A 17,461-nucleotide genomic window follows, 5' to 3' on the forward strand; every position below is an offset into this window, starting at 1 on the left:
CCATCGTGGGAGGGGAGGGGCCCTGCTTGTGATCTTCCTCAGCATCTGCTTGGAAAGCAGCAAGTTAGATTAAGTCGGCTGACTTAATAGAGCTGTCCTTAATCCTCCGCTGGATAGGAGAGTTCAGTGCTCTGCTGCCTCCTCAAGGAGGCGGGGGGGGAGGGGGAGGGAAATGGCCAGAAAGACTGCCCTCGGCAGACCTCGAAATCTTGAGAAAGCTGCTACTCCAAGCCCCAATGTAAATGAGCCACCAAGCCTTGAATGCGCTAGGACAAATCTGAGCTGGCAAGTTGGCCCGAATGTTGACTTTAAAAGTCTCCGTTTCCACAGCAGTGAAAGCCAGCCACTTGCCAAGGAGTCAGCCAAAAAGAGGATTTGAAAAACCAAGTGGGAGTTGTCTGCCAGACACTAAAAGCCTCACCAGGAAGTCACCCATGCAGGGCTTTGGGGCAACTGCCAAGTGGTGAGTGGAGGCAGCTGATGCAGCACAAGAGGGAGAGAGGAATAGGGCAACACCAGGATTCCTGGCTCTGGGGGCAGCTGACCCTCTGGCAGGCTTTGCAGGGCACACTCAGCTGGGCCTCACTCTCACAAATCCGGCAAGGAGAGCGGCCTGCAGTCAGGCTGCTTCCTCTTCATCCCCAAGTCACACACCAGTTTTAAGACACCGAAATATAAATTTTATTATTTCCGAGTCGTTAACACAGTCCATAAGTTACATGGAAACTAAACCGTTAGCATTTCTCTTATGTACAAGAGGGTAACTGAAAGTATGCAGTTCGTCCACTACGTACCTGGAATGCCACAAAGTCGGAGACCACCATGAGCGGAAGCAGAAGGGGCAGGGCACTTCCTGCCCCCTCCCTGCCTCCCCTTGCAAGGAGGCAAACTGTTTGGTCCCACCCATGGTAGTGCCCTGACCTCTCTCTCCACCAGGCAAAGGCGGGCAGGGAGTTGTGGGTCTGGGAACGAGCTGCCAGGCTCCACCCAGGGCTTTGGTATTCAACAAAGCGCAGTGCCAAGCAAGCAGCCCGGGGGGGGGGGGTGTGTGTCTCTAGTGCCATCTTGCTAGCTAACCCACCGAAACACCGCTCATGTACAGACAGGCAGGAGGGCATCTCCCCCGTTCGCTCATTCCTTGTGCATTTGGGTTTAATGGTTTCTTTATTAAATCGTTCCACCTGAGTCGGTGGGAAACAGTCAGAGTCCCGCCAAGTAAGTGCCACTGTCACCAGGAAGCAGCAGCAGAGTGCGCTGCCTCCTCACATCATGTACCAGGCCACAGCCCCTGCGGCGACAGCAACGCAGGCCGCCAGGACCAGCTGGACGGTGGGCAATTTCAGCAGAGCCAAGGCCACGTGGCAGGGGCAGCTGGAGACTTCGGCAGCGCCTGGGGAGAGGGAGGGGGGAGAGAAGGGTGGAATCAGAGACCGGCAGGGGCGCAGGCCAGGCACCCAAAGAGGGAGGGGGAGGTGTAAGGAGGAGACCCACCTAGCTTGGCGGCGTAGTAGGGGCACTTGCGCAGGTCTCCTTTCCCATCGTGCACGGGGAGGCCCCCCTCTTGGGTTTCTTCCGCTAACAAAGCCCCGATCTTGTCCAGTTCCTCAAACACCTGCAGAGAAGGGGCAAGGGGAAGCCATGAGCCAGAGCAACCACCCCCCGGAGTCCTGGTGCACAATAATAATAATAATAATAATAATAATAATAATAATTTATTATTTATACCCCTCCCATCTGGCTGGGCTTCCCCAGCCTCTTTGGGCGGCTTCCACAAAATATTAAAATACTGTAATACATCAAACATTAAAAGCTTCCCTAAACAGGGCTGCCTTCAGATGTCTTCTAAAAGTCTGGTAGTTGTTGTTCTCTTTGATATCTGACGGGAGGGCATTCCACAGGGAGGGCGCCACCACAGAGAAGGCCCTCTGCCTGGTTGCCTGTAACTTGGCTTCTCGCAGGGAGGCAACCGCCAGAAGCCCCTCGGCACTGGACCTCAGTTTCTGGGCAGAACGATGGAGACGGAGACGCATGCCGGTCAAGGGCTGGCCCTGAAGTGCCACCTGTGCCAAGCCTGGGGTTCTAGTCAAAGGAGGTCCAACAGTGGCTAGCAGCAGGCAAATCCCAGCCCAGGGCCTGGCACCAACCAAGCCAAGGCCTTGGCAGCCTCGCAGGCCGCAGTTGCCTGGGCGGTGCAGAGATTTCAGCAAGGCCTGACCTCTTCAGCAAGTGGGACCTCTTCAGCGGGAAGACACATTTTGCCCCTGGGTCTGCCTCTTTGGGCAACACCTTACTGAGACTCTGTGTATGTGCACATGCTGCCGACAGGGGGCTAGAAACTTGTTTCACAACAACACTCAACCTCCTGCACCAGGTTCAGTCGCAACCCTGGCAATGGATGCCACAGATTTGTGACCTTTGCACACAGCCCAGGAGCCAGCGCTGCTGACTGCTCCCTCGAGGATGTGGGCCAAGGAGGGCAAAAGGTAGGGGGAGGGAGGTGTCACGCAACCCGGTCCAGAGCAGAGGCCGGAGGCACAACCCTGCCCAGGAGAGAGACCAAGGGGCCAGCCTCAAAGCCAAGCTGAGAACTATAGGGAGGGCAAAGGCTGGCTCAATGACAGGGGGATTCCCACAAGCACCCCCCACCCCAGCAGGCAGCAGGTCAGGGTTTGTAGCTCCTCCTGTCAGCAGAAGCTGCTTCCTGCTCCTGAGCTCCAGGTGGGGTCTTCTCTGCAGCCAAAACAGCCTTCCCCTGCCCCCACCCCGGCTCCGTACCTGCATGTTGAATTCGAAGGCCTTGTTGGCCTCTTCGACGATCCTCTCCTTGGTCCCTTTGTCCAAGTCCAGGGCGTTGAGCCGGGCTCTGTAGAACTGCTTGAACTGCTGGGGGTTGGAAATGTTGTCGAAGATGTAGAACTGGACCCCCTCGCCGGTGCTGGGCAGTTTCAGCGCCCGCTGGGCCACCTTCTTCAGCACCTGCCCCCCTGACAGGTCCCCCATGTAGCGGGTGTAGGCATGAGCCACCAGCAGCTCCGGCTCCTTCTGCCCCACATGCCGGATGCGGTCGATGTAGCGCTGGGTGGCCTCTGAGCACTGGACCTTCTCCCGCCAGCCTTCCCCGTAGAAATACTCCAGGTCTTTCATCAGGGCCTCCTTCCGGTGCAGCTCCAGGGGGAAGTAGAGAGGGGTGAAGGCCGGCTGGTCCTTGTTCCGCTCCATCTCCTCCTCCAGGGCAGAGTATGTGAAGTACAGGGCCACGGTGCCCAGCTGCAAGAGAGAAGAGGAGCCATGTGGGGAAAGGAGGCAGCACGGGACCCCGGCTTCCCCTCCAGAGATCCTCACCTGGTCAGGAATTATGGGGCCTGGCATGGGGGGGGCACAGCTTGCCCACCTCTAGCCTACAATGCCTGACTGGCAGAAGCTCTCCTGGGTCCCAGGCAGAGAAGAGTCTTCCCAGGCGCTGTTGCCCGAACCATTTTTAAGCCGAGATGCAGAGGGCATGGAAGCCGGGGCTCTGCTAGGGCACTCGGCTGCACTCTCAGGCTGGCCTCCTTTGCCCCAGGCCATGCTGCTTGGGAATCCTCCGGTGGGCACCTAACTGGCTGGGCAACATGTCAGCAACTCCTTTCAAATGAGGGGTTTGGAGCCTATCGGGTGGCTGCTTGAATTTCACTGATCTGCCCCCACGATCTGAAGAGTTCAAGGTGGACTATGGAGGGCAGCAGGTTTGAGGCAAAAGACTAGAGACTGGAACAGTCCTGGGAGCTGTGGGCTAAAATGTTGCCCCCCTAGATGGTCCCCCCGAAGGAGTTGCTTCTGGATCCAGTGCTGTTCTTGGGGCTCACACAGCCTCAGACTACTGCAATGTGCTCTACATTGGGTTACCTTTGAAGGTGACTCAGGAACTACAATTAATCCAGAATGCGGCACCTAGACTGGTGACTGGGAGTGGCCATCAAGACCATGTAACACTGGTCCTGAAAGACCTACATTGGCTCCCAGTACGTTTCCAAGCACAATTCAAAGTGTTGGTGCTGGCCTTGAAAGCCCTAAACGGCCACGGTCCAGTATCCCTGAAGGAGAGCCTCCACCTCCATCGTTCTGCCCGGACACTGAGGTCCAGCCCGGAGGGCCTTCTGGCAGTTCCCTCACTGTGAGAAGTGAGGTTACAGGAAACCAGGCAGAGCGCCTTCCTGGTCGTGGTGCCTGCCATGTGGAACTCTGTCCCATCAGATGTCAAGGAAATAAACAACTATCCGACTTTTAGAAGACATCTGAAGGCAGCCCTGTTTAGGGAAGTTTTTTAATGTCTAATGTTCTGTTGAAAGCCACCCAGAGTGGCTGGGGAAACCATGCCAGATGGGAGGGGTATAAATAATAAAATAATTGTTGTTGGTGGTGGTGGTACGGCTTATATTCAGGCCAATACGGTATCTTTTATAAACACTGGAGGTTTTTTTTTAAATAATCAAGTGGTGTATAAGTGTTATGAAATAAAATATAAGTAAGATCTCCAGCCCCTGACTAGTGAACAGGGAAGGCTGAGCAGCTACCACTAAGCCCACTTCTGACCAGTCACAGGGGGACTAACAGAGCCAGAAGCATCTGCGCCCAGCAGCTGGGCTAAGTTCTTTGCTGGGGGAGAGAGCTCCCTACAGGCCACACAGCACATATGAATCGCATCCCCCATCTGCTAAAACGGGGTGGGGCAACCTCTGCTGCAGCCCCCCCCCCGCCAGCTGATGCTCAACTACAACTCCCATCAGCCCCTGCAAGCATGGTCAATGCCCAGGGCTGATGGGAGGTGCAGTTCAGCAACACCTGGAAGGCTAAAGGTTGCCAGCACCTGTTATAAAGAGGGATCATAGCCAGCACACTGCAAGACGCACCTTGAAGAGCTCCCTCTTGATGCGCCCTTTCAGGAAATCCTTGACAAACTGAGTGTTTTCAGCCCGATCATGTGATTCCTTGGTCCCTTCCTTGAGCAGCTCAGACAAGTCTGTGGCGCTGTGGAGAGGCAGAAGTGCCTAAGGGGAAGAGGTCTTACATGCGCAGCCCGAGATCGGAAGCAGCTGGCACGTGCCTGATTCAGCCTCCCAGCACCCAAAAACAACCAGCCCACAACTCTCAGGCCCCATGAAACCACCACAAACACTGCTGTGCCTTCCTGCACTCCAGGGCAAGAGAAGGCATTACACTCACTCACCCACTCCATGCAATGTGCTGTCAGCACCCCAAGCCTCACCAACCTGTCCTCCGAGAGCCTTGTACATGCCTGGAAAACAGCCCAGGAAGCCTCCTGCTGCCTACAGGCTGCCTGTGCCCTTGCTGTTCCCCACCTTGGCCTTACCTGGATGAGTCCTCTAATCTGGGAGACTCCCCCCAGCCCACCTGCTTCCATTTGGTTCCGTCAATGAGCTCCATAACACCTTCAGAGAGAGCTGAGCTAGGTGCCTTTTTCCCAGAGGGGCTTCTTGGCAGCACAGATACCAAACTCTGAAAGTGTTCTCTGGATATGGCAAGCTGAGGACTCTGAAGACCCCCAACTAAGAATCTCTCAGGGAGGAGTGGGTTTCATTACCAAACAAACTCCCCTTCATTCAGCACCTGGCTTAGCAGGGAAGGGGTTTCACCCAGCATGACAAACAGCCGAGGCTGAAACACCAGCGTTCCTTCTTCAAGTTCCCACATCTGAGGCAGCAGCAGGAACATCAATATGCAGAAAGTTAATTGTGCTGAAGCTGTAATTTTGATCACTGTATTGTCTACTTGTTGTTAAAGTGTGTTGCTTTTTTTTCAGCTGATAACCACTATTTTATGTAGATCACTTAACAGATTTTATTTTATTAAGCCGCCTATAAATTTTGTTACGATGAACCAAATAAGTCTCCTTTGGGGGCATTTTCACTTCATTTTCTTGCTCCAGGCCTACTCACATTCATGCAGTCGAAATAAAGAAAGAAATTTGTCCGGCAGCACCTTAGAGACCAACTAAGTTTGTTCTGGGTATAAGCTTTTGTGTGCATGCACACTTTGTATGTATCTGAAGAAGTGTGCATGCACACGAAAGCTTATACCCAGAACAAACTTAGTTGGTCTCTAAGGTGCTACTGGACAATTTTAAAATTTATTTATTTATTTCAAGTGCGTCAGACCAACACGGCTACCTACCTGAATCTAGAACCACATTCATGCAGTAACACTGCATCAAACCACAAGGACAAGATCTCCCAGCCTGCCATTGCGGCCTCTGCCAATACTTCCTTCTCCTCCTCACCTCACATTGTCGTCATCCTCCTCCAACTCCTCATAGGAGAGATTTTCAGGCTCCTCCAGTGCCTCTGTTACATCAGACGACATTCTGCAACCAGTGGATCTTGGCTGGGCTGCAGAACACTTTGCTCAATCCTCAATTACCTGTTCAGAAAGAGCAAGAGTCAGTTACACAGCCTCAAGTCCGCAGCATCCTTAACAGTCAAATAACCAGTCAAAACAGTCAAATAACAGCCAAATAACCAGTCAAAACAGTCAAATAACAGTCAAAAACCAAGCTTTGCAGATCAAAGGCTAACGTGGTGGTGCGAAGCATTAACCTGATCCGTTTGTGACCAAGCCAACTTAGAAGTGCAGGATTTTAAGCCTACCACCCCATATGTAAGTCCTTGTCACCAGCAACTTTCACTGTGCGGTCCAATAAACTGCCCACTCTTCAGTAAGAACAGCCTCCGACTAAGCTCCATGGTCAGCCTGAGAACTGAGGAGAGCAAAGAGCCCAGTTTGATGTGCAACTGCTGAGCAAACCATTGTTTGGGCTGCAGCTGCCCCGGCAGCAGAAAGAGTAGCAGAGAAGTCCTTCAATGCCTGCCTTTCATTTCTAGGATTTGGGCTGCAGCAGCAGCAGCAGCAGCAGCAACCATCTCTACTTGGTGAGCCATTGAAACTGCTCCAGAGGAACAAAGGGAGGGAGCAGCCAAAGCTGAATGCGAGCCAGCTCTGCCAGCCATGCCATGAAGGACATGCAGGGGACGAGACAGATGATACCTATGGCCAAGAACAACAAGATAGTCAGAAACACTGCCGGGCTTGCAGGCAGATATGGGAAAGAGAGATAGAGAGACAGACAAATACAGCAAGACAGGGAGACACACAGAAAGAGAGAGAGAGGCGATATGGGAACTGCATCTCCTCAAGTTAGTGGGGACAAAGTAACAGCAGGTACGGTGCCAGTGCTTTAAAAAGGTTGCCACAAGCTACCCATCAGCACCATTACACCCTGTCGAGCTGCAGCAGCCCCTGCCTTGCGCCACCTCACCCAGCCCCCTCAGGGAAATCCTGGGCTTAACTAATGCATTTCTGATTTGGTGCCTTGGTGGAAAAGTGCAAATGAGCAACTCAAGCAGGATTTAAGAGAGTCAGCCCTCCACACCTAATCAGGTCCGGGCCTAGAGATTTTGCAATACATTATAACCCTATTTCAATTTGGCTACACAAGCCTGGTGATGCATCAAGTACCAGCCACAGACGTGCCCTCCATCGAAATGCCATCAGAGGACACTGGTTGCTCAGAAACCTGCTCCAAATCATGCACTCTGCTGCCAGTTCCTTTCCTAGACCACAGGGAACATGGAGACGTTTTGCAAATCACTGCTAGTTAGCTCTTCAGTTCCTTTCTGAGTGGCCACTGCCCCAAAGGACACCACATACCAGTCACAAAGGCACCTTATTATAAGCAAGTGATGGATAGGGGCAAAAGTTATTCCCATCCCAGAGCACAGGAACCAGCTGAGTGCTGCTACAGATGTGCACACTTCCAGGCAATCCATCAGCCAAATTACAGTTCGAGAGACAAAAATTCCTTCTCTAAAATGTCCCAGGAGGAGGCCGCACCCCAGGCACCTCCTGCCACAGGATTCCAGTCGCCACCATGCCAGCTAGGCAAGGACTTGACGTCAGGAGGCTGTTGATACCAGGAAACCTCCCACTGCCTTTGCCTTCGTTTCAGGAAAACCTATGCATCACACCACCAGAGGGCTGGCAGAATGATCCACTTACAAGCTGCTCAGGCACAGCTCACTTCCACAGACTGGGAATTTATTCTTTCTTTCTCAGAGGCCAACAGTTCCAAAGGAACTTGAGAAAGGATCTGTTAGGAACTTATATGAGTGCCCCACTCCCCCCCCCAAACGAATTCCCTCTAACATTGCTTCTAATATTTTCAGCTGGACCAGTACAGTTCCAAAGGAAAATCACAAGTTGCCTACTAAAAAAAACGCAACTGAAGTATACAGGACAATGAAATGTTAATAAGTTAACACAGTTAGCAGCTTAACTATATTTCCAGCACTTTTGACACTCATTTTCCAAGCTGACTGAGTCTTGGACCCAAGGGGCTAGCACTCTGTGCCAATCCTTCCTCTGATACAGGAGTGGGGTGCTCAGGGTAGTGCCAGGCCCCATTCAAGAGGGAGCAGCAACAGCACCACCTTCAGATGCTCAGGCAGGACAACTAAGCATCCTCCACTTCACCACATGGAAGAAGCCATGGCAGGTAGTGGAACCTCCAAGTCCAGAAGCAGCAGGCTGCAGATTATCAACTGTTTGGGCCAGGAGAGGTGGTGGCAAAATGACGGAGGGCTGCAATCTTCATGCGCCACATGGATGCTTCCGGGCAGCATCCTGCTAGTTGCTGTTGGAAACAGAATGCCAGAACAGTCGGGCCGCCTTGTCTGACCCACTAGGGCTCTTCCACGGTATTAGCTGTGCTAGCTAAACTACAGGCTCCACACCCAGAGGCAGCTTGCCTCTGGGTAAATCCCAGACCCATAGAACAGGAAGCTGAGAGTAGGAATAGATAAGACACCCCCCCCCCCAGAATGGAGGGGTGCAAGAAGTGGGGTCCCCTAGGAAACTTGTTCATAAATCAGGTAGTTTAAATGGACCCTCTTCACAAGGGAGGGAGGGAAGAACTAAGTCCAGATATAGTTCTTGCATCCCTCCATGATGGAGTCCGTCCGCTTCTTCCTACTCTCAACCTCCTGCTTTTTAACCAATAAATAAGTAAATGTGGGGCTTTTTAGTTGGGTGGGAGTAGTGAGTAAAGTGATGCAGGGGTAAAAAATTATTCACATTTGTGAAGAAATTCCTTCCTTTTCTCCTAATCCAGTGAGGCTGAATAGTGGAAATTGGGGGTGGGCAGAAGGAAAACCCCCCTCCATGCAGCTAAGCGACTGGAATTAAGCGAGTGTCAGGCTAGAAGGTGGTTTCCGATCCCCTCCTTGGCCACAGAGCTCACTGGGTGTGACACTGGGAGCCAAGCACCGCCTCCCTGAGCCTCCCTCGCAGGGTTGTTGTGGGGATCAGAGGAGGACCAGGGCCAGCAGAGACCAGGGTTCAAATTCCCCCCTCAACTCGGCCGTCACGAGCCTCACTGGGCATGACCTTGAGCCACTCGCCATCTCTCTCATCCTGACCTCCCTCACAGGGTTGTTGTGCTGGGGGGAGTCTGACTTAGTTATGTACTGTCATTGCACCCCGACCCCCCCCTCTCTCTCTCTCTCTCCAGGCACCTCAAGGGGGGGGTGAGTGGTTCTTCTCCCTCCTCCTCCTCCTCTTCCTTTCTAAATCCCCAACAGCCCCCCTGCGAGGCAGGTCCAGCCTGAGGGAGGCGCTTCCAAGATGGGGGGGGTGCAAGAGAGATTAAAATAGCCCCGATTCCCCAAGTTCCTAGTCCTCACTAGGAAGCCCTCCCTCCCCAACAACCCCCCTGCGAGGCAGGCCCGGCCTGAGGGAGGCGCTTCCAAGATGGGGGGGGGGGTGCAAGAGAGATTAAAATAGCCCCGATTCCCCAAGTTCCTAGTCCTCACTAGGAACCCCCCCCTTCCCAACAACCCCCCTGCGAGGCAGGCCCGGCCTGAGGGAGGCGCTTCCAAGATGGGGGGGGGTGCAAGAGAGATTAAAATAGCCCTGATTCCCCAAGTTCCTAGTCCTCACTAGGAACCCCCCCCTTCCCAACAACCCCCCTGCGAGGCAGGCCCGGCCTGAGGGAGGCGCTTCCAAGATGGGGGGGGTGCAAGAGAGATTAAACGAGCCCTGAGCCCCCCAAGTTCCTAGTCCTCACTGGGAACCCCCCCTCCCCAACCCCCCCCCTGCCAGGGAGGCCCGGCCTGAGGGAGGCGCTTCCAAGATGGGGGGGGGTGCAAGAGAGATTAAAGTAGCCCCGATTCCCCAAGTTCCTAGTCCTCACTGGGAAGCCCCCCCCTCCCCAACCCCCCCCCCCTGCGAGGGAGGCCCGGCCGGCCTGGCGCTCCTGGGGGGAGGGGCTGGGAGGCGGCCCTCTGCGCATGCCCAGGGGAAGCCCGGCCAACGGCCGCCGCGGAACCGTTACCTCAGCCGCCGCCGCTCCTGCCGCTTCCTCCGGGTCTCCTCCCGGTCTAGAGGCACTTCCGGTCAAGCGCCTCCGCCGGACGGAGCTCCGCCCCCTCGCGCCTGTCGCGCGCACAAAGGGCCGCCTCAGAGGCGCGGCGGGCGGCCTATCGGCGGGCGAGCAGCGCGTTTGTGACGGCGGCGGGGCCCGCCCCCTGGGAGGAGGAGCCGAGGCTGGCCGGAAGTAGGCGGGGAATAAACCCCACCGCGCCCCGCCCCGCCCCTGCTCGGCCAGAGAGATGAGGGCGGCGGGAAGGGAGGGCGAGGGGCGCGGCTCTCCTCCGCCCCCGCGCGGCGCCTGCGTGGCACTGCAGGGAGGGAGGCGGATGGGGACTTTGTTGCACAGTGTTATCTTTATTGCCACAAAGCCAGTAAAAATAAAAACAAAAAATGAACACAGCAATGCCGCTGCTGCAGTGAAGCCCCTGCGGGGGAGAGAGTGCCTCCGAGCATGTGCAGAGTTCCTTTCCCCTTCCCTTGCCCTCCCGCGGGCTGGACTGCGTGACGACATCGCCGTGCCTTTCGGAGTCACGCGCTGCTCACGAGGCTCCCGCGCACCAGGACGCCTTTTTCCTGCGGAACATCGTGATCACCAAGAGTCGTGAGTCTCTGGCCAGGTGCATTCAGGGCGTTACCCTTAACACGTGTATTGACCAGGGGATGAAGAAATCCCGCCCCCCCCTCATTCCAGATTGTGCCAAGGGGGGGGTCTCCAATCCGTTCCAGGGACTAACTGGTGGCTCAGCCAGAGTGAAACGGGCACCCGATCCGTGATCCTTCCATTGCAATTCCTGCATTGCAGGGGGGTTGGGCTGGATGACCTTTGGGGACCCCCCTCCAAGTCCTGCCTGGTGTCAGTGTAGCAGGAACCCCCCCACCCCAATCATTCTGTTTGTACAAACTTCACACACACTCACACACTACATACGCCACACTTCTGTTATAAATTCATAAGAAAATCAACCATACATCGGATTTGCACTGTTCCATTTTTATTTTACTCCATGAAGGATGGACTACAAAATGGGGAAGAACAAAATAAAAAAATTCCTTCCAGTAGCACCTTAAAGACCAACTGAGTTAGTTCTAGGTATGAGCTTTCGTGTGCATGCACACTTCTTCAGATACACACGAAAGCTCATACCTAGAACTAACTCAGTTGGTCTTTAAGGTGCTACTGGAAGGAATTTTTTTATTTTGTTTTGACCATGGCAGACCAACACGGCTACCTATCTGAAAATGGGGAAGGTTTGATACAGGGCAGCCATAATCCCTTGACCATCCCAGCACATCTACAGGAGCCCTGCCCAGTTGCTATGCCAACCCTGATGGTCCTAGACAGAAGACAATCAAGATCACAAAGAACTTGCATATGGGAGTGGATTCAGCATGGACTGAAACAAAGGACTCTGATCAGACCTTCCCTCAGGGGGCAGGAAACTGCAAACTCCCCTCTGTCTCCTGGAAGTGACTCATGGGGAGGGGGAGAGAAGGGAACCAGCCAGGTGACAGGACACTCAGGTTACCACTGCAACTCCTCCCTCAACCCCTCCTTTCTGTAATGTATGCATGATGTTTCTGGGGGTGGGCTTGACCTAGAGGAGGGGAATTTCAAAAGTTTTTATAAGGTATTGCACACCATTTCTCTGTGTCTTTTCTCTCACCTGCAAGTGAGGGGAGCACCCTGTTGCAACATTTCAATAAAGGCCAAGCCTACAGGCTGCTGATTTGCTCCAATTTACTCTGGTTGGTGTCTTTACTTTTTGTCCAAGGGAGCCCTCGGATTTTTCCGGTAACATCAGGAAAGCAGCGGCAAGGCGGGAGCAATCTCTCCCTCGAGACCTTTGCAAAAGTTCTTTCTTCCTTTCTCCAAGGCAGCCAAAGTACTCTCAGCTCCTCCGAGAATGGCGGAGAAGAAACGCGTGGTGGTTTTTGGAGCTACAGGTAGGTAACCTTCCAAAATGGAGACTAGGAAACATGCGCGCATTCTTGCATCTCGGCGAGACGTGGGCGCATCTCTCAGGTAGGCTGAGACGTGGGCGCATCTCTCAGGTAGGCTGCCTGTGGGCGCAGCGGGGAGGTGGGAGATTTATCTCGCATGGAGAGGGGCTGATCTGCGTCCCCGGGGGCAATTCGGGAATGTCAGGCTCTGGACCTCGGGGGCTATAGATGGCCTTAATGTTCCTTGCTTTGCCTGCTTCAAAACATGCTTAGGCAGTACCCCCCCCCCTTTAGGGAGTATAGCCCAGTGGCAGGGCATTGGATCATAGAACTTACAGTTGGAAGGGACCACAAGAGTCATCTAGTCCCACCCCCTGCAATGCAGGAATCTTTTGCCCAACCTGGGGCTCGAACCCATAACCCTGAGATTCTTTAGTTTTGCTCCCCCTTCAGCCTCTGGCCATATCCAGCTCTCCTGCCTGAAACCCCAGAAGAGCTGCTGTCAGTCAAGAGAAGTTAGCTCTCCCAAACTTGCCGTCCCCTAGCTAGTGTGGTTCCTCACCAATTCCCTGGTCCCTTGAAAATTAGGGTCCTGGTGGGCCATTTAATGACATTCCGCCGCCTGCTGTAGCAACTTTAACACACTGTCCTAGATGCTGCGTTGATTTTAATTGTATTATTTTTAATTCCTTCAAATTACAGTACCGTGCAATGAAATGCAGCGTGAGAAATAAAAGCAGCAACGCAGTTAAAATGAACACGAGCATTTAGTGTGACGAATGGGCTGTCTCCACACATCGGAAGGTGGCGGGCTCTCCTTCCTGGGAGGCTTTTATAGGCAGAGGTTGGGGGGCCGCCTGTCAGGGATGCCTGAGTTGCGACTCCTGCATTGCAGGGGGTGGGACTAGATGACCCTCGGGGTCCCTTCCAACGCTACCATTCCGTGGTTCTGTGATCCACAGAGGCATTGCAGGCAACCTGAGTGAAGTTCACAAGCCCACCATGCCCTTGACTACAATTCTCATCAGCTTCTGCCCTTGTCCCCTCTGGAGGACGCCATGTTTGGGAAGGGTGGTTTAGACAGTGTCCAACTAGATGACCTGAGGAACTGACCTTGCCTAAGGCAGGGCCTTGTCCTTTGCGATGCATCTGTGCTGCATGCTGCCGACTGCAGAGACAGCTGAAGAATCCAGGGAGTCTCCCCTCTCTCCTGGTCTCCCAAGAACGTGGAGAATAATGAGGGGAGCAGAACAGAGGACAGAGGTACGCAGACGCAGTCTCGGCTTGGGAGAGGAGCATCTTAGGAGGGGTGGAAGGCAGGGACCTTCCGCCTAGGCAACTTCTCCATAGGGGCAAGACCTGTTGGGAAGGGATGCTGAGACCACTAGTCCAAGGAGGATTCCATTCCCTTGAATAAAGAATTCACGTCACCGGCATCGGATATTTCCTTCCTTTCTCGCTGACCTGCTTCCGATTCTCCCCCTCCCCTTGTGTTCCCGCAGGGCTCCAGGGAGGCTCGGTGGCCAGGGCCCTGCTGGACGATGGCACCTTCCAGGTGTGTGCTGTCACCCGCAACCCGCAGCAGAAGGCTGCCCAGGAGCTGGAGAAGAAGGGTGCTGAAGTGGTGAAGGCAGACCTGGAGGATGTGCAAAGCCTGGAGCAAGTCCTGCGAGGGGCGTACGGAGTCTTCCTCGTGACCGATTTCTGGGGACATCTCAGCAAAGAGCGGGAGGTTGCCCAGGTGGAGCTAAGCCCAAAGACGGGGCAACCCGCAGTGCAGTGTGAGGGGTGCCCAACAGGCATGGGGGGGGGAATTCTCTTTCAGAACTGGCTGCTGAGGCTGCAGCTGCAGCAGTTTGATATGCTATTAAGAGCATCACATGCCAATAATTAGCCTGGCAACCAATCAGCCGCTAAGTCTGATCTTGGTAGAAAAATGCAGCCTGTATTGCTGATAGAAGTACTGGGACTCCTGCAACACGTTGGTGATTAATATACACAGAACAATAATTAGACATACTTTATCAACCTTCTGAGAAAAATACAAAACATTAAACAAAGCCACAAAGACTTGCAAACTGCCCAGCCTAAAATGAACTTATGATGTCTGGTTTCAATAGATTTTTCAAATGCTTAACTTCATTGTCTACAACTTTATTTAACATCTATCTACAACTCTACTAGCATCTCTCGGTATTGTGAATATCACCGAACTTCCCTTTCGTTGGTATCTTCATGAACTTATCTAAAAGACTGAGTTAAGCATTTGAAAAATCTATTGAAACCAGACTTTCCAGATCAGCTGCAAAGATATCCTCACATGGCATGGATTGAAGTAACTAACACACAAACTCTGGTGGCTAAACTATCCTGCTCTCGGAATGGTCACAGCTGTTGCACCAGCCAAAGTTGGCCAGAGCTACTCCTCGCCCCAAGGCCACCGGGGTGACAGCTGCATATTAAGCTGCTGCTGAAGGCAGAAGGGCAACTCCCGTGGCCCACAGGGGCCTCCGCAACCCACAGCCCCGCAAGCCACCCCTTTGCCAAAGTTCTTTCACTGCTGCCGGGAGCGCAGGCAAGGACAATCCCCTGCCTGGGAGGGAGCCACCACCTTCCTTGGGGGATAAATTTGGGCAAGACCAGTGCTTCCTGCCTCTCATTCCGTGTCCGGTTTTGCACCCAGGGGAAGAATATGGCAGATTTAGCCAAGCGACTGGCCTTGGGCTACGTGGTTTACAGCGGCCTGGAGAATGTGAAGAAGCTAACGGAGGGGCAGCTGGAGGTGCCGCACTTTGACGGCAAAGGCGAAGTGGAGGAATACTTTCGGGCTGTCGGGGTGCCCATGACCAGCCTTCGGCTGCCCTGGTACTTTGAGAACTTCATCACCATGTTCCGACCCCAGAAAGCCCCAGATGGAGACAGCTATGAGCTAGGTAACAGCATCCCTCCTTCTGCCCTTAAGAGATGCCTCACCTGCTGCCCAGATTGGCAGGGAGTGATGCCACTGGCGTGCCTCTCTCTTGCGGAGGAGGGAAGGGCAGGGGGGCCTCCAGCCTCACCTTGGGCAGCAAAAAAGATGGGCAGGTGCTTTCCTTAGTCTGCCACTGCCCTCCTCACCCCATTCCAAAGGGTTCATTGGACACACTTTCATATTTTATTTTCATATATTAAATGTGTATACCGACCTTTATCCATAGATCTCAGGGCAGCAGCATGGGCATAGCCCATAGTTAGGAGGGGCAGGCTTCAGTTAAGTTTTCTTATTGATTTACCGTATTTTTCGCACCATAGGACGCACTTTTCCCCCTCCAAAAATGAAGGGGAAATGTGTGTGCGTCCTATGGTGCGAATGCAGGCTTTCGCTGAAGCCTGGAGAGTGAGAGGGGTCGGTGTGCACCGACCCCTCACGCTCTCCAAGCTTCGCACACCTCTCCGCAAGCAGCGGGAGCCCAGCGCTGGGCTCCCGCTGCTTGCGGAGAGTTGCCTGCATGCCGAAGCCTGCGCGCGCTGAGCTCAGCGCGCCCAGGCTTCGCGGACCTCTCCGCAAGCAGCGGGAGTGCTCCCACGGCTTGCAGAGAGCTGCCTGTTTGGGGGCTGGGGTCGGGGGAAGCTCAAGCTTCCCCCGCCCCAGCCCCGCGCCTGGGGGGGAAATAATTTTTCCCCCTTTATTTCCCCCCCAAAAAACTGGGTGCGCCCTATGGTCCAGTGCGCCCTATGGTGCGAAAAATACGGTACGTGGTCGAGGGGGGGGGGCGCATGTGTCCCCTTGGTGATGCACATGCACAGCAGAGGGAAGTGTCTGCAGGATAAGTAGCACAGATCTCCTTCCACAAGCCTCCCAATAAATTTGGGGAACTGATTGAATTATTATTATTATTATTTACTATAGAGCTTTGTATTCTTGGTGCCCCTTGTGCTTCTGATGGTTTCAGTCATAGGTTTGTGGGTCTGTCTATCTTGCAAGTCCCGCGTGCCACTCCTTTTGCTCTCTCATTTCTTGCGGTACCTTCCCCTTACTTGTCTACGTTGCTTATTGCAAATATCCAGATAACCAGCTTTATAATTTCTTCTTGTGAATGTAACATCCCATGACAGCCTTGGTTTGGTTTTTAGGTGTTTCTCTCATGAGGTTCTATTTTGTGGTTTGGGATGCATCGATAATATTCAATAAAAATATGCCCCCTCCCTAAAAAAATAATATCATCCCCCTTTGTGCATCCGGGTTGCAACTGATGGTCACCTGCACTTGCTCTGCCTTGTGCTGTTTTCTCCTTCCCCTGAGAGGCCTCGGCTCCTGATCAAACCTCCCTCCTCTTCTCTCTTTTGCAGTCATTCCCATGGGAGAAGTGCCCTTAGATGGGATGGCCGTGGCTGATCTCGGGCCAGTTGTGGTTCAGCTGATGAAAGAGCCAGAGAAATACATAGGCCAGGACATCGGGCTGAGCAGCTGCAAGCACACCGTGGCAGAGTACGCAGCCCTGATAGAAAAGTACACCGGGAAGCCTGTGAGAGATGCCAAGGTAAAGCAGGTGCATGGACAGCCCTCCAGGGAGGGGGGTGGGGAGGACCACCAAGCTGGCACTCGCTGGAAGGAACAGGCCACACCCATCTGTACCTAAATGCCACAGCCAGAGCACCAGATGCTGCGGAAAGCTCCCAGGCCCCTGTTTGTTTCCAGGTCAGCATTATCTGCAAGTTGGACCAATGCAGTTTCTCCTGCTCTTTCTGCAGGTGTCGCTTGAATCCTACGAGAAGCTGGACTTTCCTGGTGCCCAAGGGTTAGCTAACATGTTCCGCTTCAACATCCTGGGCCCAGTCCGAGATCCTGTCTTGACCCTGAAGCTCAACCCAAAGGCCAGGAAGTTTGAGGAGTGGGTGGCACAGGAAAAAGCTGCTTTCAAGGACCTGTAGCAGGGGAGGGGCCTCCCTGGGATCACCTGCTTTGTTCTCCCCTCTTAAATAAAAAAAGATGGCTTGGACCATTATTCCATTCTCCTTGCAAGGTTGAGTTCATGGGAGGGGTGGTGGTTTTGAGGCTCACTTGCTTCAAGTCAAACCACAAAGGGGGGGGGGGGAGGCCTGGCAGCTCCAACCACAG

General features: G+C 53.7%; 2 protein-coding genes across 5 annotated transcripts; one reads left to right on the forward strand and one right to left on the reverse strand.

Annotated features, from left to right (window-relative positions):
- Positions 1 to 657: 657 nt before the first annotated feature.
- HMOX2 (heme oxygenase 2) lies at positions 658 to 6,419 on the reverse strand. The gene is made up of 5 exons (XM_081840175.1): positions 6,278 to 6,419; positions 4,890 to 5,007; positions 2,776 to 3,267; positions 1,492 to 1,612; positions 658 to 1,390 (listed from the first exon to the last, which is right to left on the reverse strand). Exons 1-5 carry the CDS (start codon positions 6,358 to 6,360, stop codon positions 1,263 to 1,265), a joined length of 942 nt encoding a protein of 313 aa, XP_081696301.1. The 5' UTR covers positions 6,361 to 6,419; the 3' UTR covers positions 658 to 1,262.
- Positions 6,420 to 10,673: 4,254 nt separating this feature from the next.
- On the forward strand, positions 10,674 to 17,348 carry NMRAL1 (NmrA like redox sensor 1). Of its 4 annotated transcripts, none has more exons than XM_081840528.1 (6): positions 10,674 to 11,039; positions 12,297 to 12,366; positions 13,866 to 14,104; positions 15,047 to 15,296; positions 16,693 to 16,883; positions 17,095 to 17,348. In XM_081840528.1, the coding sequence occupies exons 2-6, from the start codon at positions 12,327 to 12,329 to the stop codon at positions 17,272 to 17,274; spliced, it is 900 nt and encodes a 299-aa protein (XP_081696654.1). In that variant the 5' UTR covers positions 10,674 to 11,039; positions 12,297 to 12,326; the 3' UTR covers positions 17,275 to 17,348. The 4 variants fall into 4 exon arrangements, with proteins under 4 accessions (XP_081696654.1, XP_081696655.1, XP_081696656.1 ...); XM_081840529.1 differs by having other exon boundaries at positions 12,301 to 12,366; XM_081840530.1 differs by having other exon boundaries at positions 10,674 to 11,023; positions 12,301 to 12,366.
- The last annotated feature ends 113 nt before the right edge of the window (positions 17,349 to 17,461 follow it).

The sequence above is a fragment of the Podarcis erhardii genome (genome assembly GCF_964252035.2).
Source record: "Podarcis erhardii genome assembly, chromosome: 14".
In the NCBI taxonomy this organism is placed as follows: Eukaryota; Metazoa; Chordata; class Lepidosauria; order Squamata; family Lacertidae; genus Podarcis; species Podarcis erhardii.

Bases quoted from the DNA above. Each gene is read 5' to 3' on its own strand.
- HMOX2 (XM_081840175.1), bottom strand. From the start codon at position 6,360: ATGTCGTCTGATGTAACAGAGGCACTGGAGGAGCCTGAAAATCTCTCC. The intron at 5,008-6,277 runs GTGAGGAGGAGA...GCCTCTCCACAG, and splicing joins GAGGATGACGACAATGTGAG to CGCCACAGACTTGTCTGAGC. The intron at 1,613-2,775 runs GTACGGAGCCGG...CCTTCTCTGCAG, and splicing joins CCTTCGAATTCAACATGCAG to GTGTTTGAGGAACTGGACAA.
- NMRAL1 (XM_081840528.1), top strand. From the start codon at position 12,327: ATGGCGGAGAAGAAACGCGTGGTGGTTTTTGGAGCTACAG. The intron at 14,105-15,046 runs GTGGAGCTAAGC...TTTTGCACCCAG, and splicing joins AAGAGCGGGAGGTTGCCCAG to GGGAAGAATATGGCAGATTT. The intron at 15,297-16,692 runs GTAACAGCATCC...TCTCTTTTGCAG, and splicing joins TGGAGACAGCTATGAGCTAG to TCATTCCCATGGGAGAAGTG.